We start from the raw sequence: 26,134 nt of genomic DNA, 5'->3' as shown, positions 1-26,134 counted from the left end.
CCCCCCCCCCCCCCCCCCCCCCCCCCCGAGCCTGGAGCTGGCAAGGTGAAGGTGGGCTGGGCTTTCTCCCGTGGAAGGCAGTGGGAAAGGCTCTTACAGGTGTTGCATTGGGCCCAGTGTTGCATTGGGCCTGAAGGGGCTGCATCCCTTGTTTAGGAGGAGCTGAGAGCTCTTTCCTGAGCCAGAGGGTGACTTAAAATGGGGAATGCAGGCAGGGGAGTGTTTCCATAGTGCTGTGTCCACGGACAGCTGGGAGCACGGCCCTGGCTGCTCAAGAAGCAGCGACCTTGTCGCGGTGTTGTTTGTGTCACTGTCCCAGAGGGCAGCGTGGTGTGCGGCTTGCCGAGCCGAGGAACACAGGGGCTCAATGCTGCTCGGCAGGCAGGAGTGGCCTCTCGCTTGTCCAGGGGGGGCTGGTGTTACTCTGCACTGCCAGATGCTTGGCTTGTCCCCTGTGTCTGTGCAAAGCGGTAATAACACTACCGGCTCACTGGGCGGCAGGGTGCAGAGCCCAAGGTGCCAGCCTTGGGGGCAGGAGCCCTTGTGGTGGTGCCATTTTGGGGCACACTGGCCATAAAAGGAGAGGCCCCCCACACCTCTAGAAAGTTGTGGAAATGCTCATGCGTTGTGTCTCCCGCTGGCGTGCATGTGCCCGTCTGTGTGTCTGTCTCCCCTGCTTCCCTCTCCGGGTATTTCTCTGGTCTGCCCTGCACAGAGGGAGCCCAGCAGTCATACAGTCGCCCACGTGCTGGGGCACCCCAGTAGTCCAGGGCAGCTCCAGCAGCAAGGAAGGCTGTGAGGGGGTGTCAGGCTCCCCCAGGGAGCAGAGCGGGGGTGAATTAAAGCCCACTCTGCTGCCCCTCTCGCCTAAGCCTGGTCTGGGGCACTGGGGCTGCTCTGGGCCTTTCCCTGTGGGGAGGCAGCTGAACTGGTGTGTGGGTCTGTCTGAGCTTGGGGAGGAGGCCAGTGGCCCCCAGCGAGCCCTGGGCTGATGTGCTGGCGCTGGGCGCTTCCTCTCCCGCAGCGGCTATGGAGGCCTGCCGGACTGCATGCTGACCTCGCTGCCCAAGGAGAGCGTGCTGTTCCACAAGCCAGTGACGGCGGTTCGCTGGGGAGGCTCCTACCGGGAGGAGAGCCAAGAGGGGCGGACGTTCCCGGTCCAGGTGGAGTGTGAGGACGGCGAGAGGTTCCTGGCAGATCACGTCATCATCACGGTGCCTCTAGGTGAACCGCCTCGCGTCCCCCTTGCTCCCGAGCGCCTCACTCCCATCTGTTCCTGTCACGGCTCCTCTCTGGTGAACCAGACGCTGCCCCGTGGGCTGGCTTGGCCGGGCCATGCCCTGCCTGGGCTCACTGGCCTGTCTTCTGCCCACGGGAAGGGCAGCTCTGCCCTGATGCCCCAGCTGCGGCATTGTCCCTTCTCCTAAACCGAGCCCTGGTGAAACCTCATCGCAGGGTGTTACGCTAGGGAGGAAGGAGCTCTGGTAAAACCCAGCCTCCCCTCCCCCACCAAGGGGCTCTGTGTATTGTAAAACAAGAACACAAGCTGGCTTTGATTAGTCCGACAGACCCCATTCCCCTCGCTCAGCTGTCCCCTGGGATGTGCTTTGCTAGATCTCCTGGCCCCAGAGAGTCTTCAGGGCAGAGAAGACCCAAACCTCCAGTGTCAAAACCCAGGAGGAGAAAGCCCCTTGGGTGGCATCTCTGTACTTCCTGAAGAAGCTGAGGGGCCCACGCCCAGCCGAGCAGAGAGCACAGGCTGGGCAGTACCAGAGGGCATTCTGGCACCCACGCCCAGAGGGAGTGGTAGGATAAATGGGGGCAGCCCTTGTGCACACTGAGGGAAAGGCCTTCCAGCTGGTCAGACTTGGGAGGCTTCCCATGGGGAGGGCTGGCTGGGTAGGGCTCCCAGATCCCTGCCCTGAAGCTGGGCGAACCCAATCAGTAATCCCCCAGCTGGTTCCCGCAGGGGGCGGATGTGGGAGCTCCCCCACCCCAGAGACCCAGTGTGCAGGGCCCCTGAGGGCAGAGACGCGGTTGCATGTCTCACCAAGGGCCCTGAAGACAGCCTCGCTTTTGGAGGCCCCTTGATGGATTGTCCATCTTGGCCCACTGGTTCCTACCATCCAGGTCTGCCCCTTGCCGGATGATCGCAGACACCAGCAGTGGGTTGCAGAGGCCACAGCAAGGGCTCATGCCCTGCGACAATAAGGTGCCACGGACCCAGCGCCTGGGCACATGTTGTGCCTGCTGCTTCAGCACCAGGGTGGATTTGATTTAAATCAAATTGATTTAAATCACTAGTCAGGAAGACTCGATTTAATCATGGATTTCTACATAAAAGTGCATTCTTGTTGGTTGTTACCAACCTGAAGATCCCGCATGTTGAGACATGTTCTTTTCATCATCTTCAACGCAGCTTCCTCCTGAGAAGGAACACTTCTCGTGATGTTGTTTCATTTGGGCGACCAGGCCTTGCATTTCTTTGTTGCACTATTTGCATTTTGCACGCATGCCTGTCTTACCCACAGGTAGAGGAACTTCATTAAAATATTCCCAAACTGGGTCTCTTTTAGGGCCTGCTGCCATTATAGGTTTTCCCTTCTAGTGAGAGAATGGTATGGTAGATCTCAAATCAATGAAGGCTACACTCAGAAAGACCTCAAGGCTTCTGGAATATGCTGCTCAAACAGTTTCACTTTTGTTTCTGCTGCCTGTCCCTCCCTTCTCACATTTATCTCCAGACTTCTCCTTGTCCAGATATATTCAGCCCCCAACAATCTTCTATTCATTGAACTTTCTGAAACTTTGCACTTTTAGAGGGAGGTAAGGGATTGACTCTGTGTACACAAATTTGCAGAGGAACAATTGGATTGAAGTCTGTTATTTCTCACCTCTATATATTATTCATTTATTTATATATTTAAAAAACATTTTTGCTCTTAACAAGCATGTTATCTCTGGAGACACAAATCCACAGTTTGAGAACTGCAAAACTAAGCATCTCTGACGGTATCTTCTAGACTGAGCACTGAGTCCCCTTGGGTAGATAGAAAGATTAACTAATTAATCGATACAGAAGCCCCTGAAACTCCATAAGATTGGATCCCTAATCCATGAACTATTGGAACTCATTTACAAAACTTTTCTTAAACATTACGTGAATATAGTCTCATACTATGGAATTAGAATTTATAATCCCTATTCCATGATGAGATATCTTTGCTCAATAACGTATCCTAATTAAAACTAACTTTAGATCGGATTTTTTTGATAAAATGCTTTTTGAGGAAAAAACCTATTTAAATTTAAAAAATCAGATTTTTTTTTTTAAATCATTGATTTTTATCCACCCTGTTCAGCACCAACCAAACATGTGACTCTGGGGTGTGCCAGCCATGCCCGCCCTCGCCAGCTCCATCCTGCTGTAGCAGGGGCGCTGACAGCCCTGCAGGGGCAGCTGGACAGCGCAGGGATGGAGTTCTCCCAGCCAACTGCCCACGACCGGAACTGACTCCCAGGAGCAATTGTGTGGGTGTGGAGCTTGGCCAGGTCCCTCTGCCCTGACCTGGTTTCCCTGCAGCAACTGCATGCTCAGGCTGTGGATGAGGCCGAGACCTTGGTGCCGGGTGGCATCCATGCCATGCTCAGTTATACAGAGGCCTGGGTGGTTAATGACAAAGGACCGCAGGCTATCGTAGCCATGCATCCAGAGCAGAGCAGTGGCCCTGGCTGCTTCAAACAATGCTTGTGTCTTTTATAAAGAGCCAAGACTTGGAGGGTGCTGGGATGGCTGGTAAGGCTGCCAGGAGGCGCGTATGGGTCAGTCTGCTCTCTGTAGCAGAGACCAAGGCGAGGGGCTAGCTCCCCTTTTGCAGTCTATCTCAGTGTGCCAGTGCCCAGGTGAGGTGGAGCCCATCCGACAAGGCTGGGAGGCAGCTCTGCGAAGGGCACCATGAGGGACAGGATCACTGGCTATGGCTGCTGCAGCAGTGCCAGGTACAGCAGCAGATTAACTTTCTCTGACCAAGCCCAGGAATTGACCCCACTGCCACGCTGGGTATAATCTCAGTGGGGACAATTGCCTGTCAGCCAGGATGTGCCAGCTCGCCACATACAAGGGGAACCGAAACCCCAGCGAGCTTGGAAAGGTCAGGGAGCGGAGCGCATGTCGCTCAGCAAGGGAGAGACACAATGAGCTGTCCGCTCTGCTGAGCAGCCCTTGGCAAGGATGCGGAGCAGCTGTGTGAGAGCTATGGGGACCCGCCGAGGAGGAGCGAGCGTGGTATCTGTGTTTGCTGCTCTGGGAGGAGGCTGGGACGTTTGGGTCCTGCCCGCCCTGGCAGGGCCTCCAGGCAGTGCCTCCTGGCTGGTTAAGGGGAAGGCCGTGGTACTCAGAGCTGTTTAAAAATGCTGTTTGTCTCCTGTTTCAGCCCAGCACTGGAGAAGGAAGCTCTCCACACCCTAGCTGAGTGTGTGAAAGACTGAGAATGCCCCATCCACATCTCAGCTAGCCAAGGAGTGCTCCCCTGAACGGGACACCCCTGCTATCTCTGCAGCAAAGAACCGCTCCCTTTAAAGCTCTTTCAGCCTCTACCTATCAGGAGCAAAACATGACCCAAGCCCATTGTCTCCCCAGTGGCAGGGCCCTGGATGGATGGCTTCCTGCCACGCCCCCAGCCAAGCAGGGGCAGGGCTAACTGCAGTCAGTTTGGGGATTAAATCTAGCCTGTCCGGCGGGACCCCGCTCTCTCCCCTGAGTCAGATCCGTTCTTCAGCATTCAGGAGGCAGCAAACACTTTTTGTTGTTGTTCGGTTCTTGAAAAGAAGTCATCCAGGAGACTTGCACTGTCCAATCAGAGGTAGAGTTCTTATGAATGTGCAGAAATGCCAAGTGATTTAGATGTTCTTGGCCCATTGTCGTTCGCAAATAATTTTTCAGACTGGGCAGGAAACTGAATGATCGCTCAGCGGTGCAGGTTATAGTCAGAATTGCGTAGCACAATTTCAGGAGAATTGTAACTTTTGACAAAAACGTCACTCAAGCTTTCGTTTTGTTTCAGAAATTGCTTCATTTCGCTCACTGAATTAAGCTGGCAATTTCTCGATCTGCAAATATCACTCAACATTTCTAAATGAAGAGATAGCCTCTCCTTGTTAATGTCACCATGGAAAGCGTCACTTATTGGGACACTGTCCTGTTTTGAGCCATTTACTGCATCAGTGTTATGCTTCTCCAATTTTACTGGGAATGTAAAGCTTTCTGTTGAAAACCTCTGTTCAGTGACAACTTTGCAAGCATCAATGATCCTGACATATGTTTGATGAAAATACTGTTTGGGGTCACTGAAAGTGTGAGGAAGGCTTCCTTGGTCAAGCCAAATTGGTGGCTTGTGTTTTCTCAGGAATGTAGGATCATCTAAATACGAATTTTTGCCTTATCTACTGTTGTTTCCCAGAAGTGATTGTATGATGAATCGGTGCACATCCCACTCAACACCTCTTGCAACAGGCCAACTTTCTTCATAATGCTTGCCAATGACACGTTTGGCCTTTGAATTTTTGCATTAACATTTTCTACAGAACTCATGGATTTCAGAAGAACTGTTAGTGTAAGGTACATTGAAAAAGATTGAAGTTGCTTCAAGAATCCACTGCATTTTGAGCCAAATTCATCTGAAGAGTGACTAAATTCATCCAGGCAGTTCATCATGGCCTCGTAGTTGCTGAGCAATGATTTAATGCTGCTGATCCTTAGTGTCCATCTTGTTGGGCACAGTGGTTGTAAAGAAGGCTCCCCTTCACTCTGAAACTCTCTGAATGCTGTCATACGCTTTGATGACTCCCTGAGGGCATTGATGAGATCGTTCACCATTGAAAACATATCACAACATTCTGGAATATTATGCAGGGCATCCTGCTTGGCAAGGTTAAGGGAATGTGCAGCACAGTGCACAAATTCCACTCTCGGCTTTCGATCCTTCACTCTGGCTTGGACCCCAGTAAATTTACAGGACACATGACTGGCTCTGTCGTAACACTGCCCCCCAGCAATCAGAAAAGGGCAAATCACACCTGAGAAGTGTATCTTTCACAATTTTGAAAAGAGAAGCAGCATCCATTGTGTCAGTTTGGTAAAACCCAATACACTCCTCATAAATCTAGTCTTTACTAGAAAAGAACCTTAAAGAAAAACTTATTTGTTCATTTCTTGACAGATCAGTAGTCTCATCCATTACAATGGTGTAAAACCTAGAAGCCTTTATCTTTTGCACAATTTGTCTTAGCACCATCATTGCCATCGTTTTGATTATTTCGTTAACAACCTCATGTGATAGCCACTTGTATTTTGTGCGACTAGGCCACTGTCTCAGTTCCTCTGAATTTGTGCTGCAGAGCAACAAGGGCTGCATCAAATTTGAATCACTCTCATTATGTCTACGCAATGCTATGCCTTGTTGAGCTAGGTACTGAACACTGTTAAAAACGTTGTGAAGTGCATTCCTAGCTGATTGTGGTTCTTTTCTGTAACTGGGCGACATTAGTGCAGAAACATTGACTTGCGATTGCAGAGCAGCATTCTTCATTACCCCTTCCTTGTGACAGGAGGATTTTTTGTGTGATGTAAAACCACGCAATGTGTATCTTGGAATCCAGATGAAATAAACATTGATTTGGCCTTCGTAGAAAATATTAAGATCTTCTTTTCAGAACAGTTTTTGCAGGCTGAGCAAAAAGCGCCACAAGATTACAAGGGCCAATTAGAAGTGGAAAGTCAGAAGCAGCACTCGCCTGCTTCAATACATTATATTTTGTTGTACGCTTATACAACCAATTATGTACTTTACTTTAAAGAGTATAAAATAATCAAGTATTGTGCTAAATACCCCAAACTGACCGCCAAATTGAAGCTGCGTGTTTTTCCTCTCAGGCACTCAAACAGTATACGGACGCCTTTCAAATGAAGCCGGATCAGGGCCATATTTGTAAGAGATGCAGCAGTGCAGAGTGGGTGAATTCACGACACAGACTTTCAACCTTCTGCTTAGACGATGATGAGAATAATGCGGGTCTCCATCACAGTCCCGCATCATTGCGTATGCAGACTGTTGGAAGACTGCGCATCGCAAAAGCACCTTGATAATTTAGCCTGTTTTCACGACACAGGGTTGCGCTACCTTAAGAAATAAGGTTAAGCATGCCCTTCAAGTTGATGCTCAGTGGACAATTGTGAACAGACATATTGTTCACATCAAAATGTATGTAAAATATAAGCCCAAACATTGGTGGAGCCTGGCCCACATTCCTGAATAGTGGTGGAGCATGGGCACCACAGGCCCATATAACTCGCCGCCTCTGTTTGTAGGGTTCCTTAAAGAGCATCACGAGACCTTTATCGACCCTCCGCTGCCTCCCCGGAAAGCAGACGCCATTAGACAGCTGGGCTTCGGGACGAACAACAAGATCTTCCTGGAGTTTGAGCAGCCGTTCTGGCCTCCGGACTGCCAGCTGATCGAGGTTGTCTGGGAGGACGAGTCTCCTCTGGTCGAGGCTGGGACCGACCTGCAGGCCAGCTGGTTCAGAAAACTTATCGTCTTCTTGGTCCTCCAGCCGCCGGAACGGTATGTGGGGGCCTGAGTTGGGGTGTGGTAACTGGCTTCTGGGGGTGCTCTGGGTTAGAACAGATGGTACAGTTCAGCTCACAAGAGTGCCACGCACCAGTCCCACACTTCCCTGTCATTCAGGGGACTGGTTCATGGCAGTGTTGTGGCCTTTTCTCACTGAAGCCATCCAGCAAACTCTATCCACTCAGCCCCTTGAGAACTGTCGGTACCCAGATAAGTGGGCAGGATGCCAGGGAATACAGGGCAATGAATGTTACTGACCAGGCCTTGCAGAATTGATTTGTCTACTCCAGTTTATGTTAAACCCTTGGTTCTTGTCCTTGTAGCAGCACAGAGAATTTTCTGAGTGTGGCCCAAGTGTGACTGGTTCAGTGTTGTCTTCCGGAGTCTGCCGACAGGCAGCTCCAGTGCTGCTCAGAGCTCTGCCAAGCAGCCGCAGAGTGCAACTGTGACCCTAAGAGCCCCTAATGCCCACTGACATAGGTTACACTGTCTCCCATCAGACCTTCCAACTCACTCCACCCATCCCTCCTTTGTCATGGTATTTATCCAAAGGGTTCTGTCACCCCTGAAAGCATGAAACCAGATCTCTTGCCACCCTGAGTCTGCCCTGCTCCCAGCAGAGTCCTGGCCCACAGCTATTTCCTACTTGTACCAGTGACTCACCGCACCTGGGAGTTTTGGGCCACAGCACCTGCCAGCTGTGCCTCAGTTTCCCTGCCGGCTGAAGCGCTAGCCTGCAGCCTTCCTAGAATTGCCAGATTCCCACCATTCCCAGCAGCCATCTTTGCTTTCAGTGGAGTTGTGGCCCCCAACTATTTACCTAGGTATACCAGGGTTCCCCCATGCCTAGCAGATCCTCTCTCTGGAATGAAGCTGCTCACCTCTCTTTTCTTAGGTATGGGCACGTCCTCTGTGGCTTTATTGCTGGGAAGGAATCTGAGTACATGGAGACCCTCAGTGACGCTGCAGTTCTTACGGCCTTGACTGATGTCATCCGTAGACTGACAGGTAACCCCCCCCCCCACTGGCCTACATGTGAATTCTTCAGTTCATTGGCCTGAGCTTTCAAAGGGACTAGTGATGTTGGGGCCTTGCTGCCTGGGGCCTCAGCTTGACTTGCCTTAAAGGGACCTGCTTTTCAGCAAGTGCTGGGCACCCTCGCTCTGGAAATCAGGCCTCTCCCTGGTGCCTCCAGCTGAGGCCCCCAAAAGCACTAGCCCCTTTTGAAAATGGAGGCCATGAAACAGGAAGCCAAAGGCTCCACACCATCAGAGTCCCACCGTAGGAAGTGAGCCACCCACCACGCAGGGGAGAGCTCGCCTGGGGCGATGGCGGCTGTTGAGATTCCAGCTTTGCTGCGTTAGTTGAAGTGTGAGGCCCCGCACTGGTTCGCAGAGCTAACTGCGGAGGCAGGCGCCTGTAGGGTGTGGAACAGTGAGCTGGGCTCTTAAGCCATGTCCTGGTTTGTAAATGATGCGTAAGCAGATGGCATTATCCCCCCTCATCTGCTAGCACAGCCCCTGCATGCTGGGTGGGATCCCAAATTACCCCTTCCTGCATGGCCCCTTATTGTTCACTTTATAATCCTGAACTGGAGCTAAGGTGACTCACCTGGTCTGGTTGCTAGGATGAGTCGCAGACCAGCTCTGCATGTCTGTGCAGAGTCCTAACGCCTGATGCCCTATGAATGCTGCTTGTGCTGTGAGATGCAGGCCCCCTTGCTGGGTGTTCAGCTGCTGTGTTTGTGTTTCAGGGAACCCTCACCTCGCCCCGCCAAAGAAGGTGATGCGATCTCAGTGGCACAGCGCTCCCTACACCAGGGGCTCCTACAGTTACGTGGCCGTCGGCAGTTCAGGAGATGATATTGATGCACTGGCTCAACCCCTTCCTGAGGATGCAGCTGACCCCCGGGTAATGGCTTTGCTTTCACACCTGGGTACGGTAGCAAAGGAGTGCAGTGTTCCTTCTGCACGGCATGTAGGGTGAACAACTGCAGTTGCCGTGGGGGGCTGGAGATGGGAATTACAGTAGCTGCCTTTGTTTGATTGTGACGGTCCTGTCTGATGTCTGTCTCTCCCCCCCCCCCCCCCCCACCGTCTCTCGCTGCTCCCTCTGGTCTGACTGGTCAGGGCCCAGCTGGTGCCATTGTCCCCCTCTGCTGGGGGATGAAGCGTTTCTCCCCGGTTGGCTGGCATAGCGTGGGGCATTGCAACAGGCTTCGCCGCCATGGGGAAATCTCCCCCCTCGCACTAGTGCAGCCGGAGTTCTGGCAGGGCTAACGAGGGGATGGATGACACACCGGACACTGGCATTTGTCAACTCTGAGCAGGGCTAGATGTGCTGATGGCAAAAATGCCTAATCCCTGGCTGCAGCACAGCACCAGAACGACAGCTACAGCGTTGGCGCATGTGCCAAGGAAAATGGGGAGGGCAGTTTGGCATTGAAATACCCAGGGAATCCACTGCTTAACAAAGCCCCATTCATCGACAGCTAAACTAGAAGGATGTGGGATCTGGGCCTCTCCCAGCCATAATGAAGCTACAGGGCATGGGTATATTGCAGCAAAGCCCTTATAAACGGTTCAACAAAATGCCCTAGGCACCATGACCCGGGGCAGGTTACCGGGACGTTTGCTGTCCCCAGCGTGGGAAGTGCCATGGGAGGTGTATACATAGTGCGGTGCATGCACAAAGCTGTGGCTGCAGTGGAGTAGTCCCCCTCCCCGGTTCTGTATGTATCACACATCCTGTTGGAAGCTGGACGATTATCCCTGAAAGGGGCATGCAGCCGCCTTTCCGCATGAGTCCAAGAACAGTGTGATTAACCCTGCAAGTGCTGTGCTGTGCTCACGCCTGCTTCTGCTCTTCCCATTGCAGCCGCAGCAGGTTCTCTTTGCTGGAGAAGCCACGCATCGGACTTTCTACTCCACTACGCATGGGGCCCTTCTGTCAGGCTGGCGGGAGGCCGACCGTCTGCTCAGCCTGTATGACACATCTGAATCCCACCAGCACAAGCCTCGGCTCTGATATTGCTTGCTCGCTTCTCCCTGCTACCGGGATGTGGTGGCTTCTGGTTTCCAGCTCGTTCCTCAACCTCTGATTCCTTCTGTCCCTTGCCGTTGCCAAGGGAAAGGGGTTAGTTTGTCTTGAGCCGGCGCGCCCGCTCTTTGTGGCTTGTCTCTCATCTCCCTGCGATCAGACTAAAGGCAGGGTAGCTGTAGGCTTGAACCGAGCACTGGGAGCTGCAGCACCCACACGGATGAGGGGGACTGGGGAATTGAAACGTCACCTAACTATGCAATGGAGTGCTGTCAGTAGTAACAAGTAAATCTCTATCGTTAGGGCTTTGCGGTTGCAGCTTGTCTTCTCTGCCTGCTCCTGAGAGGAACATCGTAGCCAGGATGCTCCTGAGACTGGTGGTGTAAATGTGTGACCCACATGTCAGGCCACAAACCCCGGTCGCTCCTGAGCCAGGTGGTGTAAACATGTGACCCACACGCCAGGTTACAAGCCCTGGATGCTCCTGAGATAGTCGGTGTAAACGTGTGACCCAAGCCCCGAACACTCCTGAGGCAGCTGCTGTAAACTTGTGACCCACGTGCCAGGTCACAAGCCCCGAACACTCCTGAGATAGGCAGTGTAAATGTGTGACCCCTAAGCCCTGCTGAAAGCAATGGGCAGAGTCCCATTCTCTCCAGTGGGCCTTGACTTCAGCTCTGACATTCCCATCGCTAGGGTGGGAAGTCGGACCATGGAAGGGCTGTGTGAAAACTGCCGGCTGAATTTCCCGTTGTCCTCTCCAGGGCAAAAATGGGTGGATCCTTGCCTGGCTGAGGGGTGTCAGTGTCCCAAAGGCCTGGTGGCCCCGTATCCAGTATGGCCCTGCCCCCAAGGTGTGGGGAGGATAGAGCTGAATGCTATGCCCCTCAGCCTGCCCCACAGACACCAACAGCAAGTCCAGGTAATACAGCCCAAGGGAAACCTAGGGGCAGCCACCTCTCCTGGGCCATAGCGCGAGTTCTCCATTGTCTAGGAGTTTGTTCACCCCGTCCCTGTGACTGTGCAGACAGGAGGGAGAGGAGCACTTGGCTCTCGTTGCTGGTGCCCAAAGGCCTGGAAAGTGCTGTTCCTGTTCAAAGCAGAGCAGCTCCGGGGGGCCGAGCATCCCCTCCCCTTGCCAGCAGGAGACACCAGCACGAATCTTACATGCGTCCTGGAGTGTGAAAGCACAGTCTGGCCTCAGCTTATCTGCTTAATGGAAAAGATTAGTGCCAGGTTAAAATTCCTCCAAACTCGGCTGGGCTGTTATCCACTCAACCTGCCCTGATTTAAGCCACGTACAAGTCAGAGGCCATGGAGATGAGCAGCGGGAGCCAGGACAACAGCAGATGCGGCTGTGGTGTACTCAGGCTGTGCTGCAAGGGTGGGAACGGCAGGGCCAGTAATGATGCCAAGGTTGTGGAGTGGAGATGAGTGAAGGGTGGAGTTAGCAGGGGCAGACATGCAGCGGTGGGTGGAGGCTCTTCTCACCCTGGAGAGCTGGTGTCAAGTAAACTGAAGCCACTGATCAGAAGAGGCATGCAAAGGGCAGTTTCTGCCTATAGCCATTGGGACCCCCACAGCAATGTGACTGTGCAAGAGGGGACTAGGAACAACAGCCCCCAGCACTCTGCTAAGCTGGAGGAGTCAGCCCAGCCCTGGGAGGAGACAGGTGGATTTAGCATCAAAGCCCAAGTTGTTGACAAGAATCGCAATGTAGGGTGCATGAGAGTGGGGCAGAACTGAACTACAGGAGGGGATAGGGGCTCATTTTCTAGAGGGCCAGGCTGCTGGCAAGAAGATCCTCCAGCACTGAGAGATAGCAGGGAAAGGAGGAGAGTGTAGGCATGAGGAGAGGGGAAGTGAATCCATTGAAACAATCTAGGATACAAGGAGGGAGCCAATTCCTTGCCCTTCCAGGAGGGCTGATCTGGATGCTTGGCAAAGGGAAGGAGGGAGGGTCTGAAATTAGCGTGGGGTGGTGGTAAGGAAAGGAGCAGCTAGCTTTGATGTGGGATACTATCCTGTCTAAAATGACACCGGGAACAATTCCATTCCACAGCCATCACCTTGCTCTTGAGCCAGAAACCCCAATGCCCTTCTGTCCCCCTCCCAGAGCACCACCAGCTGGTCACGCTGAACTGCCAGCTGCTGTGCAACCTCCCAAGGAGGACAGACTCATCAGAGGATCTGCTACAAGAAGCTGCCCAGGCAGTAAATCACTGCAGAGGAGTGCCTCATCTACCATGCTATTAGGACCAAGGTTCAGCCTGCTGCGAAGAGAGCCTCTGTGGCCAGCAGCCAAGCTGCTGTGAAGTGAGACTGCTGGAACACAGTGGGGATGAGGTGTCAACGGCACCCCTTAGCCTCCTCCTAGTGGCCTTGGCACCACACAGAGTTGCATGTTTCAGTAAAGTACTATGAACCCCGGCCCTAATTCTTAGAAAACTGTAATGCATTGCCATTCTGTCAGTTGAATAAAGTGCCACCCTCCCCTCCCTCTGCCCAGCAGGGAGATAGAGACTTCTTACACCAGAGGTTCTCAAACTGAGGGTGCAGAATGTATTCTGGGGACCATGAGAAGCTTTCGGGAAAAAATTCACTTTACACATTTAGAGCTGGGCAGTTGCAGAGCAGTGGCTGCGGGGCAGCACTCAGAGGTGGGGGGTGTAAACTACTACAGCCACAAAGAAGGGAGGTGCGATCAAATAAGTTTGAGAACCATTTACACTGCTATTTTCAGACCTATTGCACAAGTTCAGATTTGACATGCACTTAAAGCCTCATAGACCAAGTCTGGTTAGCTCTGAACACATGGAGCCCAGTGCTGCTCCCAGCTAAGCCACTGCAAACCCAAAGAAACCCTACTGCAATGAAGTGGTGAGCCACGTTCGGACCCTGTGGCAATTCCCCATCTATGTATTTTTGCTGGCTGGAGGAATCTTACCGCATACCGCTGTGCGTAGGCATGCTTTTCTGCGTTCCCTGTGTACATGGCATTGGCAACATTGAAGGAGGTCTGCACGCTGGTTATTTCATTCTTCTCACGCTTCTAGCAACAGGATAAATGTTGCTTAAAGGCAATTATTTTACTCAGCACTTTAGGAAGTGAGCAGCAAAAATGATGGTAGAGGTAGCCCCAACTTCTTCAACTAAGGCTATACAATGGTTTCTGTTTTCACACTGTTTACAGTCACTCACGGCGCTGCAAACCTCACAGTTTGGGCTCCTGCTATTCACCCTTGCTTTCTGGCAGAGGGCAGTATTTTAAAAAAGATTTTAGCTGCCTTTGAGTATTAGAGTGGTGGGAGAGGGAATGCACTCACCATTATTAAAAAAACCTGGTCTTATGTGTTGAACAACTCTGTAGCTCAATTGGGTGGGGTGGGGGTTGGAAGGTGAATTTTGGGAAGGCAATATCTTTTGCTGGGGAGAAGCATAAATCCAGCAAAAAGTGGATTTGATTCTGAAAACAGCAAGCTGCGCAGTCAGCACACTGTGTACAGGCTCTGTTAGTGTATAAAGCACAAGAAGGCAGGACACGTGTGCATGGGAGAGAGAGGGGATATGGCCCCTTGGGAAGGAAAGTTTCTGTGGGTGAGGGGAGAGAGTAAAGCCCTGTGGTTATGACAGGGGTCGCTGTCCACATGATTTGGGGATATCAGCATGAAAGCTGGTAGAACTGGGAGCCTAGTAGCCAGAGAGAAGAGCAGGAACTCAGCAGCTTTGACCCTGGCTCTTTATTCAAAGCATCAGATGCAGCAGTACGCAGGATGTCATCTTCAAGGAGGGCAGTAATACAGGCGCTCCTGGAGGCGACTTGGAGTCCATCTGCATCACTGGGTGCCTGGCGCAGCGGGGTCTGAGACTTGCCTTCCAGATGCTGTGGAGCTGGACAGCTCTAGTACCAGTTGGTGCAAGCGATCTGGTATCGCACATCATCCAGCAGTAGCATGGGTGTTTCCTCGGCTGGCATGGGGGGCATTGTTTCAGATGGAGTGGGGGGAGCCACCCTGGCAGGGGGGCTTTTGCCTGGCACAGGTGCTGATGCCATGGCAGGGGGCGCCACGGGAGGAGCTGCGCTGGGAAGGGGTCTTGTGCCTGGCCCAGGGGGCGCTGCCCTGGCGGGGGGAGCTGCGGGGGGTGCTGCCCCAGCTTGGGGGGACGTGCCTGACAGGCCAGGGGATGAGTCCGTACTCCTTGTGCCACACCCTGGCTGCCCCTCACACCGCGGCTCTGCCATCGCTGCCTGGGGAGAGAGAGAGAGAGAGAGGTGTGTGTCATAGGAGCCGCGGTCAGTACCCTGCCTTGCCCCCCCCCCGGTACCAGCCCGCCCGCAGTATTGCCGCCCGGTACCAGCCCGGCTCAATCCGCCCCAGGTACCAACCAGCCCGCCGTGCCCCCCCCTTCCCAGCTCACAGAACTGCAGCTCCCGCGCCGCCATCTCACCTCAGGCCGCCTCCGGCGGCACAGGCGCAGCCACCACCGCCCCGCCCCAACACCCTACGTCACAAAGCCCCGCCCCCAATGGAGTCACACCACAGCGCGGGCCCCCAGGGCCCGGAGTTCGGGCAGGGGCGGGTCATAGATGCGCCTACGACTGCCTTGTTGCCAGGCGATGAGGGACACACACACCCCGTAGAATGGTTGTTGGGACGCAGCTCTGGTTGTGACGTTTTGGCTTCTCCCGTTATTCTCGGCCCGGCCCGGCCGAGTGGTCTGGGGGCGGGGCCTGTGAGCGGCCGGAACCGGAAGCTGGCCGGGCGGGGGGTGTTGCGGAGGGCGCGCTCCGGGTCGCTCCCCTGGCGGCTGGTGGGTTCCGGCGGCGGGATGCGGCTGGCGGCGGGTGCGCTGCGGGCCTGGCGGGAGCGCTTCGATTTCGGCGGCCGGAACGTGGCCTCCTGGTTCCCCGGGCACATGGCCAAAGGTGGGGGGCTGGGCCGCGGCGCTTTGCCCGAGGGTGACTCCGGGCCGGCTCAGGGATTTGCCGGAGGACTAATTGAATCTGCCGGGTTATGTGCCGTGGGGCTGGAGATTCGCTTGTTCTCCCAACGCCCGGGGGACGAGCAGTGTCTGTGCCCGCTGCGGAGCCCGCCGCGTTCCCCCGCCGCAGCGTACGCGGGAGCCCGCCCCGCCCCGAACAACTGCCTGCCCCGCCACGTGCAGGCGCCCCAAGCGGGGGAGACCCGCTGTGATCGATCTGTGTGTGGGCTCTCTCCGGATACTGGGTTTGCCTTGTCGGGGGGTACCAGGTTTGCTGCCTTTCAAAGATGGCAGCCCTGTCAGTCCCGACTCCCGCAATATTTGGGGCCCGCTGGAAGTCCGGACTCCTGCAGGCGCCTTATTATTGGGATGACCAGACAGCAAGTGTGAAAAATCGGGACAGGGGGTGGGGGGGTAATAGGAGCCTGTATGAGAAAAAGACCCAAATATCAGGACTGTCCCCATAAAATCAGGACATCTGGTCACCCTACTTATTATGGCCAGGCAGGCTCAGGCCCAGCCTGTAGGGCATCTCTGCCCAGGGCCTGGTCTGAGCTGTGGGCAGGGCTGAGCCAGTCCCTTCCCCTGCAGCCAGGCTTTGTGGGCACAGCTGACCTGGCTCCACTTTGGCAGGCCTGCGGCGGATGAAGGAGTCGCTGCGCAAGGTGGACTGCCTCATCGAGGTGCACGATGCCCGAATATCCTTCGGTGGCCGGAGCAGGTGGCCTGGGTGGAGGCTGTGCTGGTAGCACCACGGCCAGAGCCCAAGCAGCACAGCGGAGCCCTGCCCCCTTGCTCAGCACCATGTGTAGCCCCTGGGCTGCTGCATCCTTCCAAAGCCAGTACATAGAGCCCGCGGGGCTGTGCGTAGCCCTCTGTTCCCCACTGCTTCCCTCCCTGGCTGGGGCCTTGCCGTGGTGCGGTGTGCTGACGGGGCTGCGGGAACTTGCCTTGTGGGAGGTGAGAGTTTGTCTCCAATGAAGCAGAGTTCTGCGGGCTGAACCCTTCCCTGTCACTGCGGGTATCTCAGTTCTTTGGCTTCCTTAACGGTAGCACATCCCATTCTCAGGCCGGAACCCGGCCTTCCAGGAGGCCCTGGGAATCAGACCTCACCTGCTTGTACTGAACAAAATGGACCTGGCTGATCTGACTCACAAAGCAGTAAGAACCCAGTTTAAAGTCTTTCTCCTCCCATTCTTCACAACCATCTTCCTGTTTAATTCAATGATGCAGCTTCTCCTTGTAATCTAGAGTAAACGTTGGGGCTGAGGCCAGGTCTACATTATAAACTTACAGTGGTATAACTATGTGGCTCGGGCATGAAAAATCCACACCCCTGAGCAACACAGTCATACCAACTTCACCCCCTGTGTACACAGCGCTATGGCGACAGGAGGGCTTCTCCCGTTCATATAGCTAGTGCGCCTCAGCGGTGGATTAGTTACGCCGATGGGAGAAGCTCTCCCGTTTGGGCCAAATGTGTTAACATAACCTAGGCACTGTCCCAACGTTAAACAGTGTTAAACAAGGTTCAGAGTTTGGTATACAGAGGCCTCAGCCTGTTTAGTGCCATGGCAAACACACCGTGAAACAGTCTTTTATTAAAGATCCAGAAGAAAAGAAAAATAGTTGAAGTGTTTGAAACGGGGAGGTATTTAAGTAAGGCTTTCAGTTCATAAACGTCCCTCGTTCCCTCTTCCTTTAGTCCTCCATCTCCCAGCGCTAGGCTGCGGATGCAGGATGTGGCCAGCAGTCCATCGAGATGGCACTAAGGAGATCCAAAACCCCCGACTGTCAAACAGGCCACGTCTTTACAGGGTCCAAGCCAGCTGCAGCTCTTTTTGGAGACCGTCCAGCCAACCAGTGGGTGCAGTGGGGGAGATAGGCTCCCCCTGGACAGCTCCTTCACTCAGCTGACAGTAATCCCCACTGGTGTCTGCTGATACCTGGCTGTTCAGTGACCTGTGCCGGGCACCCTTGCTGATGGCTTGATCTGCCACTAGCTCTGTGTTTGAACCATCCTTCGCACACTTTCTCCTTGTTGGGTTCTAGCAGTGAGGCTCAGTCCAGAGAGCTGTCCTCTGGGCCAGGATGGAGGCACCACAGGGCTGGGGTCTTTGTGTGGCAGAGGCAGCAGAGTTGCTGCTGCTGTTGTCATTGTTGTCATATACTACTTGGCTGAACGATCCTGGATTCAGCCTGCAGTCTCCATTGTAGGTAGCATAGCCATGTAACACTCCCTGATCCTCACCGCACCCCTGTGAGCTATGGCGGGTTGGCTGAGTGTTGTCATCCCCGTTCTACAGATAGGGAAAGGGGGGCACAGAGCAGGGGGGCTAGACTCCGGGCCTCCCACAGGAGCCTGTCTGCCTTTCTGAGCTGACCAGCATTCATGCTTTCCAGACAGGTAGTGGGGAGCTGAACAGATATTTGTGTTTTAGCATTGTGCCTTCTCTGTGAAGGGTAACTCAGCTGATGGCTACAGCACACTTCACCCCAGTTAGCTCCAGCCTGAGCAACCTTACCGTGGTTTGCCCTGTGTGACTGGGGCAAGGAGGCACCGTGGGCCGCTGCATTCTCTGACATGGAAATCTCTCATTTCTTGCTAGAAAATTCTGGAGCGCTTGGAGCAGGAAGGGCTCAAAAACATCCTCTTCACAAACTGCGTAAAAGATGAAAATGTCAAGAAGGTAACAGCCCCTGTCTCTTCTAACAGCAATTCCTTACGGTGTGTGTCCGCTCTGCAATGTGACTGCTTGGAGCTGAGGGCAAGCCGTGCTGCACTCAGCTGTTCAGCGCCCTGGGTGCCTCGGTGAGATCAGGTCCCATTAGTGACTGTGCAGTACATTTTTACTACAGGATTCCACTTTAGCTAATGCCGCCTCGGAATTGTTGACTTCAGATCTAAGAGCCCAGCTTGAACCTCTGAGCCCAGGGGAGTTTGTGGCGCTGGCAGTTAGAAAGAGCATCTCTTTACTCATACATTGAGTGCACCTTCCCCCAGGCTTGCTGAGAGACCACATGGGCAGCACTGCCTGCTGACATCCGTACAATGTCCCTTTCTGAGCAGTGCCCTAGTGGCAGGCACGGCTGTTGCAGTACACTGAGAAGTAGGATCTGAGGACTTGTGCCGGGGACATCAGGGTTAAGCTTTGATTATTTTAAACGTTATTAAATGCTCATGCAGCCACAAATGTGGCCAAGCGCTTCTCTCAGACCTGCAGGGGAGTCTTCAGCTCCCATATTCTGCCCTGCGGTGGGAGATCTGTGCATGCAAAATGAGCTCGGTATCAGTTGACATCCACCCTGCGGAGGGCAGAGGAGAATCTTACCTTTTATGTGGACCGAAACCATCAGTGTGAACATTCCCAGTCTCCCCTGCTTTGTCTGCATTAAAGCTGTGCATTAGTTGTACTCTGAACACAACTGGAAGTGAAAGCCGGCTAGGAAGGACTCACCCCACCGTGTCTCTGTCCATCCTGTTACCACCTTCATTTGGAAGCAGCTGCCAGTTAAAACTGTGTTAAAGTACAGGCTAGCTGCAGAGAAGTCCCTGGCTTTCCCACTAGCTGGTGCATTGCAGCAGGAGGCGTGCCTGTCCCGCCAGTGAGTTCTGCCTGGCTGCTCGTAGCAGCACTGTGCTGGCCAAGGAGTCTAACGGCAGGGTACTACCCACTCGGGACAAAGCCACCAGTGCTTTGCTTAGCATCTGTCTTTGTATTGCCTTGCAGGTCATCCCTCTCATCACGGATCTGGTCAGCAGAAGCCAGCGCTACCAGAGAGCTGAGGTCAGCTAACGGGCCAGAGTGAGAATGGGGAAAGTGTGTGAGTGAGACCCACACACTGCTGTCCGGTTCCCCACATGGGCAAAGGGCTTGTCCAGCTGGACGCACTGATCGGCGTGTAGATGGTGCCCAAAGAGGTCCTGGTTCTCAGAGTGCTGAGAGCCCTCCGTCCCCATTGGAGCCAGCAGGAGATACAGCGCTCTGGTGGCTGTAGGGCCCCCAGCATGCTCTCAGCTCCTGGGGCTGGATCTTGCTCCTGGTTACACTAGCATCAGTGCAGAGACGCTGACTCCAGTGGAGTGAATCTGGTTTTCCACGGTTTGAGTGGGAGAAGAGTCTGGCTTCTCTGTTCAGATGGAAACATTCCACTGGTGGCCTGGGCTTCCAGCTGGTCTACCTGACTGTGCTGAAGCCAAGAGTGTAATGAACTGTGCCGGCCTCCATTCCCTGGCAAGGCTGGCTTATGACTTTCTTGTTTCCATGCAGATCCAAATTAATCTGCCTGGACACATCCACGCTCCTGTTGTTAGCTCTGCCCTGCCTGGTGTGTGTGTGTGGGGGGGGCCACGGGGAGCCTGGCACAGTGCTGGCTGGCGGACCTGGGGGCTGGCTGGGTGGGACGGGGAGCTTGGCACAGTGCCGGCTGGTGGATCTGGGGGCTGGCTGGGTGGGACGTGGAGCCTGGTGCGGTGCTGCCTGGCATTGCTGCCAAGGGAGGGAGCGGCTCATCCATCTCTCTTCCTGTTGTTCCAGAACGTGGAGTACTGCATCATGGTGATCGGAGTGCCCAACGTGGGGAAATCCTCCCTTATCAACTCCATGCGGAGGCTGCACCTCAAAAAGGGTACTTCCTTGTGTGCCTTCCCATTGTGCCTGGCGGCTCGGGGGGAGAGCACCCCTGCCTGTGGGTCACAAATCCCTGGAGGGCTGGGGGCTTTGAGGTGGCCTTGGGGCGGGTTCGTCAGACCTCCTAGTGGTTCAACCCTCTCCTGCAGAGAACTGGCTCCCCCAGCTGCTGAATTGGCCCTGCAGGCTGCATCTTTTCCCTGGCTGTTCAGTCACCCAAGCTGAGCAGGGCTGGGCTTAGCCAGTGTTTAGCTAGGAAGCCCCAGAGGCAACAAGGGAGTTGGGCCCTTGTTCCCCTCTCTGCAGCTGCTCTGCCGTTGCTGTGATGTTCGATGAGGGATGCAGAGGGGCTGGCAGAACTTGCTTAGGAGCAGCGAGAGAGAAACCGGGGGGGTTCTCTGGGGAACAGGTGCTGGCTGAACGGGGCCTCAGCTCTGGGACGTCAGTCCCATGAGGCACACCGATCAGAGGGATGGCTGGGAGATCTCTTGGATATGCACAGGGCCCACCCCTGCGCCATGAGGCCAGTGGCAAAGCTCCGTCAGTGCCCTGGGAGCAGGTCAGGCCAGGCCAGAGTGAGCCTTCCTTCTTCAGCTGACTGGGCCTCTCCTTTTCCTGAAGGGAAAGCGTCCCGTGTGGGGAGCGAGCCAGGGATCACCAAGGCCGTGCTTACCAGAATCCAGGTACTGTCCTTGGGAGCTGTACCCCTGAGCACGGCCGGCTGGGGCGCTGTGCTGGCCATGTACAGAGCATGTAGCTAATGTGTGCACAGCATGAGGGGCTGCGTGAGGCCAGTAGCCATTCAGTTGAAATGGTGAGAAGATGACCGGGTTAAGAGACCCCTGGGACAACACAGCGTTGGTAGCTTCCAAAATAACCCTGGGGTTGTGTGCTCCAGGCAGGGCCTTCCCGTGGCTCCATAGTGATAGAATATGGGGCTGGGAGCTGGGACCCCAGGCCTGGCTTGAGGGGACTGCTTCGCCAGGTCCCCAGGACTGCAATGAAGTGCATGCCAGGATCTGTAGTCTCTGCACTGCTGGTAAAGGTCACCTTTAAAGGAAGTGGCCCTGGGTTCGGGCCTTCTCTTGGCTGGCTCTAGAAGACCTGCTGGCTTCAGGAAAGAGGCGATGTTTATGCAGGCTGTTGGATGATTGGGGCCTGTTACGTTGGGGTGCCCTCCAGTAGCCCCAGGGGGTTTGGGGAAGAGCTCTCTAAGGATTCAGCACCCCCACCCATTTGGGTAAGGGCTGGGAGTTCTGAACCCACCTCCATTCATCCCCCAGCAGAGCCAGAGCGCCAGGAGCCCACACCTGGTGTGGAACCCTCCTTGGCCTCCTTTGCCTGCCAGGAAAGATCCTGGATGACACCAGCCCAGTATGGTTCTTTGTGGGTGACCCATGTAGGAGGAGGCTGGGCTCTGCCCCGCTTTGTGCTTTGCTTTGGCCCTTGGGCTGCTGGCAGGTTGCTCGAGGGACCCTATGGGGCGGAGCTGGGGTGCCCGGTTGTACTGGGCCATTTCCAGTGCCAGCGTTCATGCTCCACAGAGTCTCTGCCCTGGGCTGGTGGATCACAGAGTTGTCGCACGCCATTCCCAAGTCGGCTGGTGGGGGGAATCGGCTTTGAAGTGCCAGCAGTCCCCTCCGTTTGTGCTGGCACTGCTCAGGGTGCTGCTTTGGGCTCTGCTCTCTGACCCACAGCTTCGTAACAAGCCTGCCTCTGCCTGTGTAGGTTTCCGAGAGGCCCCTTATGTATCTGCTGGACACGCCTGGAGTGCTGGCTCCGAGAATAGAGAGCGTGGAGGCGGGCATGAAGCTGGCCCTGTGTGGTGAGAAGGGCTTTGGAGCTGGAGCTGCAGCTGCTTCTGGCCAGGGGCTGTCCTCACTTGGCTCTGCTGGGGCTGAGATAGGGAAGCCCCGGAGCTCATGATCATGGGCACAGTGTGGGAGAGGGGGACACGCTCCACAAAGGCAGCAGGGCTTTGTGGAGGCAGCACGGGCCCTGCCTTGAGACATGTTTTTATTGGGTGCTTGGGGCAGAGCCACTGCCTGTCCCCCTACTCTGAGGAGCCCAGCTTGGGACAGGCTGCTGCTCCCAGCTGCCTGGAGGGGGAGCATCACTCAGCGCATGTGCTCCAGCCCAGCTGTCTGCCCTGCCCCTCTCCCCTGCCTGGCCATACTGGCTGTGAGCTGCAGCTGGTGAACATCCAGGAGATCAGCTGCTGGGGCTCTCGCCCCGGGGTGGGGGTGACACTGCAGGCTCTAGAGCTCAGTAGGAACAGCCCATTTCCCCACCCCGGGGAGCTCCTTAGTAGGCCAGTGGCCACCTCCATACTGTGTCTGGCACTGTGGGCTGGAGCCTGGCTGTGCCCAGGGTGGCTCCCGGGGAGCAGCGCCTCGAAGGTGCCCTGTGCACACATTCTCAGGCTGGCCAAGCCGGCCCCAGAGCAGGCGGCTGGAGCCCTGTGGGAGAGGGGTCGAGGCACAGCTCCCAGGCCAGTGCGGACGGGGCTGTCTCTTGCCCTCTGCCCTGCGTGGCTGGCACTCAGGCTTTGTTCTGTGTCTCATAGGGGCCATCCGGGACCACCTGGTGGGCGAGGGCGTCATGGCCGACTACCTGCTGTACACCCTGAACAAGCAGCAGCAGTTCAGGTGAGCACTTCCTGAGCACCTGGCTGCTGTGGGGTCGGGGGGTGGGGCTGGGTGGGCTCATGCATTGAGACCCCAGGGGCTTCCCTGGTCTTGGTGGCTGGCTCCTGCCCATGTCTCCCCAGTGCCACCCCTCAGCTCTTGCTTGGAGTCTGCTCTTGTGCATGCTATTGGCAGGGAAGCTCCTGCAGCAGGGGCGCTCCTTGCCAGAGCGGAGGGTCTGTCTGCTCCTGATGTGAGCCTGGCTGGCGGTGCCCCTGCACTGAGCTGCCACAAGGGGCTGTAGGAGGTGGAGTGGTGCCCAGCGCGTGTCGTATGCAGAGTGTCACGCTGCATGACTTTGAGGGCCAACCTCAGGGCAGACTATCAAAAGCAGGGCGACACCCCAGGCTAGTTGCATGGTCTGTAATTAGATTGCACCAGCCCAGTAACAAGTGGGCTCCTAAAGAACTAGAACAGTCTCACCATGGAATCACAGACAGTCCCCTTGGGCTCTCCGGTCTGTCTTGCCACCCAGGCAAGCTGGACTTAGTGAGGGCTGGTTGCTCTGTACCAAAGATCACAAAAGATTTGGGTTGCTGCTAGTCCCGTCCATTTGTACCTCAGATCTCACACCAAAGACAACACTTGTAGCCAAGCCTATGGTAAACTAACTAATGATGTATTCACTAGGAAAAGAAATGAGAGCACTCTTAAGGTTAAAGCAGGCAACCGTATAGACACACATGATGTGTGTCTATGGTCTTTAAAGGTGATGGAGCTGTAGCAATCTGTCAGCACTGACAGACTTTAGGGCTAACCCAGGTTGACCCTGGGGGGTCTCTGCTTTTGTTTTGTGGCTCCAGCCCTGGGAGAGTCAAAGGAGATGTTAGCTATTTTTATTTCCTTCCTAGCCTCTTCATGGGTGTGAAGGGACAATTAACACAGTCTTTGTATTGTGATGTCCCACAATGGCTCATTTAGTTTTGATAGCCCTGCCTGATGGGCAGGAGACATGCCTCTTGCCAGGTTCACCATTCCAGAGCAAACACTGTTTACAATTACAAAGCAAAAACTTATTTATCTTAGAGCTTGTGATAAAGATATTACAAGTGTGATTGATGCAAGCAACAACTTACAGACATTTCATAAAGTTCTAAGGTCAGTACCCACCTTAGCTATACTGACGCACAAGAGAAACAGACTGGTTTCCAGCAATGAATTTGTCTGTGATTGGCTGAGGCCTAAAGCCTTGGCAAGAGCTGGCACCTGTTGAACAAAATGCAGCTCTTGTCCCAGAATCGACTGCTGTGCTTTGCTGGTGCCTTCAGTGCTCTCTTCTGGCCACTGGGAGGCGCAGTGCTCATGGCTTGAAAGGGACAGTCAGCCTCCTGTACAGAGGGTCTGCAGGGGTTTCTGGGTGGCTTTGCTAGTGAAAAGAACGAAGAGTACTTGTGGCACCTTAGAGACTAACAAATTTATTTGGGCATAAGCTTTTGTGGGCACGAAAGTTTATGCCCAAATAAATTTGTTAGTCACTAGTTCTTTTTGCTGATACAGACTAACACGGCTACCCCTCTGAAACCTGTCTCTTTGCTAGTGAAGGCTCCCACCTGGAAAGGGCAGGTATCAGCCCTGCTGCCCCATGCCAGAGCAGCGAGGTGTTCGCTGCCAGAGGCCCCCGCAGCCAGCCGGCGCTGGCAGCCGTCCTTGTAGAGTGGCAGCGGGAACACCACACACGTAGGGATGTGCAGAAATCCCTGCTGTCCCCAGGAGGTGGCAGTAGAGCTGCTTGGGTCACTGATGGGGCTGAAAGGCGCCCGGAAGGACCTGGAACCTGTCTTCTGTGTGGCTGGCTGGTCAACTGTGACATGGAGGGTGCTGGCCTTGCCCCAGAGCAGGCACTGCATGCTGTGCAGCCACACCATCCCTCTGCACGCTCCAGAGCACCCTGAGCACTGAAGTGCTCTGCCCAGGGAAAGCTGCCCTGTACCCTGGCCTGGCTGGTGCTTCTGCCCCTGCCCTGTGGTGCTAACCCACTCTCGCTGCCCTGGCACAGCTACGTGGAGCGCTATGGGCTGGGCGAGCCCAGCGACGACATTGAGAGCGTGCTCAAGCGGGTGGCACTGAAACTGGGCAAGACGCACAAAGTGAAGGTGCTCACAGGGACAGGTGAGTGCCCCTGCAGGCCTGGGACCCCATGGGGGGACGGGTGAGAGCTAGCTGTGGGGGTCAACAGTTGAGTGCTCTCCCATGCCAGGCGGAGAGCCTGTGGGGAGGTGGGTAAGTGCTGTGCCCATGCCACCTGGAGATTCCAAGGCTTGAGGGGAGGACGAGGGAGCCCCCTAGCTGGGTGGGTGGGGGACAGAAGGGGAATGCCCCACCCACTGCAGGTTCTGGGGGAGCACCCCGGCCTAAAGGCATGCAGGGTAGGAGCGCCCCAGCTGCTGCCAACTGCAGACCCTCTGTTCAGCGTGATTTCCTGAAGAGGCATGGCCAGGGTGTGGGGCTGGCACCAGGAAGGGCAGTGGGGGCTGGCAGGAGTTGCCCATTGGAGCAATGGAGGCTGGTGACTGTGGGTGTGGGGAGGGAGGATCTCTGAGCCGTGGTGTGTTGTGGGGGAGCCTCTTGTGTCGGTTTGCATGGAACCAGGGCCATGCAGCGCCCAGGGACCAGCCGGGGCTAGCTCCTCTCCCCCCGCTCCCGGCCTGCATTTGGGGCTGTGTCTGTACAGTCGTGGACTCTGGAGCCCATCCAGAGGTGCTGGGCTGGGCCATGAGCTCCCTGCTCACCTACAGCTTTTGCCTTCTCTTGCAGGGGACGTGAACGTGATCGCGCCTGACTACCCTGCAGCCGCCTATGAGCTCCTGCGCACCTTCCGCAAGGGGGAGCTGGGCCAGGTGCTGCTGGACTGAGCCCTGCCCAACCCCCACGCCTGGCTCGAGCTCAGCTGCCATCCTCTTGCCCAGGCTGATCATGGCTTGGAGGCGGCTCACGGGCAAAGCGGGATGTGGTGGTGCCCAGGCTGTTTCCCTCCTCCTGCCCCATGCACATGCAGCTCCGGGGTCAGTATGGCCATGGCCAGGAGAGCAGCCCTCATGTGGGTCTGTGTTTGGCTTCCCAGCCAGGGCCCCTGTCATCACTTGGGTGGGCTCTGTCTGCCCATCATCCCCAAGGGTGACGTGCTGTGAACAGACCCTAGCCCAGGGACTCCACATCCTCTGTTTGG

The 26,134-nt window shown here is 55.2% G+C and overlaps 2 protein-coding genes across 5 annotated transcripts in view; both read left to right on the top strand.

Annotated features, from left to right (window-relative positions):
- LOC112113902 (peroxisomal N(1)-acetyl-spermine/spermidine oxidase) overlaps positions 1–10,655 on the top strand; it is a 12,287-nt gene extending 1,632 nt beyond the window's left edge. Inside the window, exons 3-7 of one of the 2 annotated variants that reach the window (XM_024210356.3) lie at positions 1,025–1,224; positions 7,367–7,622; positions 8,524–8,636; positions 9,382–9,539; positions 10,506–10,655. In XM_024210356.3, coding sequence (XP_024066124.1) covers positions 1,025–1,224; positions 7,367–7,622; positions 8,524–8,636; positions 9,382–9,539; positions 10,506–10,655 — 877 coding nt within the window. Of the gene's footprint in view, positions 1–1,024; positions 1,225–7,366; positions 7,623–8,523; positions 8,637–9,381; positions 9,546–10,505 lie in introns of both variants that reach the window. The other variant, XM_026653782.2, reaches the window with a different exon arrangement.
- A 4,765-nt stretch (positions 10,656–15,420) lies between these two features.
- LOC112122952 (mitochondrial ribosome-associated GTPase 1-like) lies at positions 15,421–26,134 on the top strand. Of its 3 annotated transcripts, none has more exons than XM_026653771.1 (11): positions 15,421–15,479; positions 16,284–16,348; positions 16,707–16,811; positions 18,260–18,340; positions 19,382–19,438; positions 20,189–20,279; positions 20,903–20,964; positions 22,010–22,106; positions 22,848–22,929; positions 24,965–25,077; positions 25,723–26,134. In XM_026653771.1, the coding sequence occupies exons 2-11, from the start codon at positions 16,295–16,297 to the stop codon at positions 25,818–25,820; spliced, it is 840 nt and encodes a 279-aa protein (XP_026509556.1). In that variant the 5' UTR covers positions 15,421–15,479; positions 16,284–16,294; the 3' UTR covers positions 25,821–26,134. The 3 variants fall into 3 exon arrangements, with proteins under 3 accessions (XP_026509556.1, XP_026509553.1, XP_026509555.1); XM_026653768.2 differs by lacking the exon at positions 15,421–15,479 and adding an exon at positions 15,498–15,594; XM_026653770.1 differs by lacking the exon at positions 15,421–15,479 and adding an exon at positions 15,507–15,594 and having other exon boundaries at positions 16,242–16,348.

The sequence above is a fragment of the Terrapene carolina genome, unplaced genomic scaffold, assembly GCF_002925995.2.
Source record: "Terrapene carolina triunguis isolate 2854851 unplaced genomic scaffold, T_m_triunguis-2.0 Scaffold148, whole genome shotgun sequence".
Lineage (NCBI taxonomy): Eukaryota > Metazoa > Chordata > Testudines > Emydidae > Terrapene > Terrapene triunguis.
This window is presented reverse-complemented; position numbering and strand designations above follow the sequence as displayed.

Coding starts and splice junctions, on each gene's coding strand:
- LOC112122952 (XM_026653768.2), top strand. CDS start 15,498: ATGCGGCTGGCGGCGGGTGCGCTGCGGGCCTGGCGGGAGCGCTTCGAT. Junction 19,439..20,188: donor AGCGCTACCAGAGAGCTGAG/GTCAGCTAACGG, acceptor CTGTTGTTCCAG/AACGTGGAGTACTGCATCAT. Junction 20,280..20,902: donor GAGGCTGCACCTCAAAAAGG/GTACTTCCTTGT, acceptor CTTTTCCTGAAG/GGAAAGCGTCCCGTGTGGGG.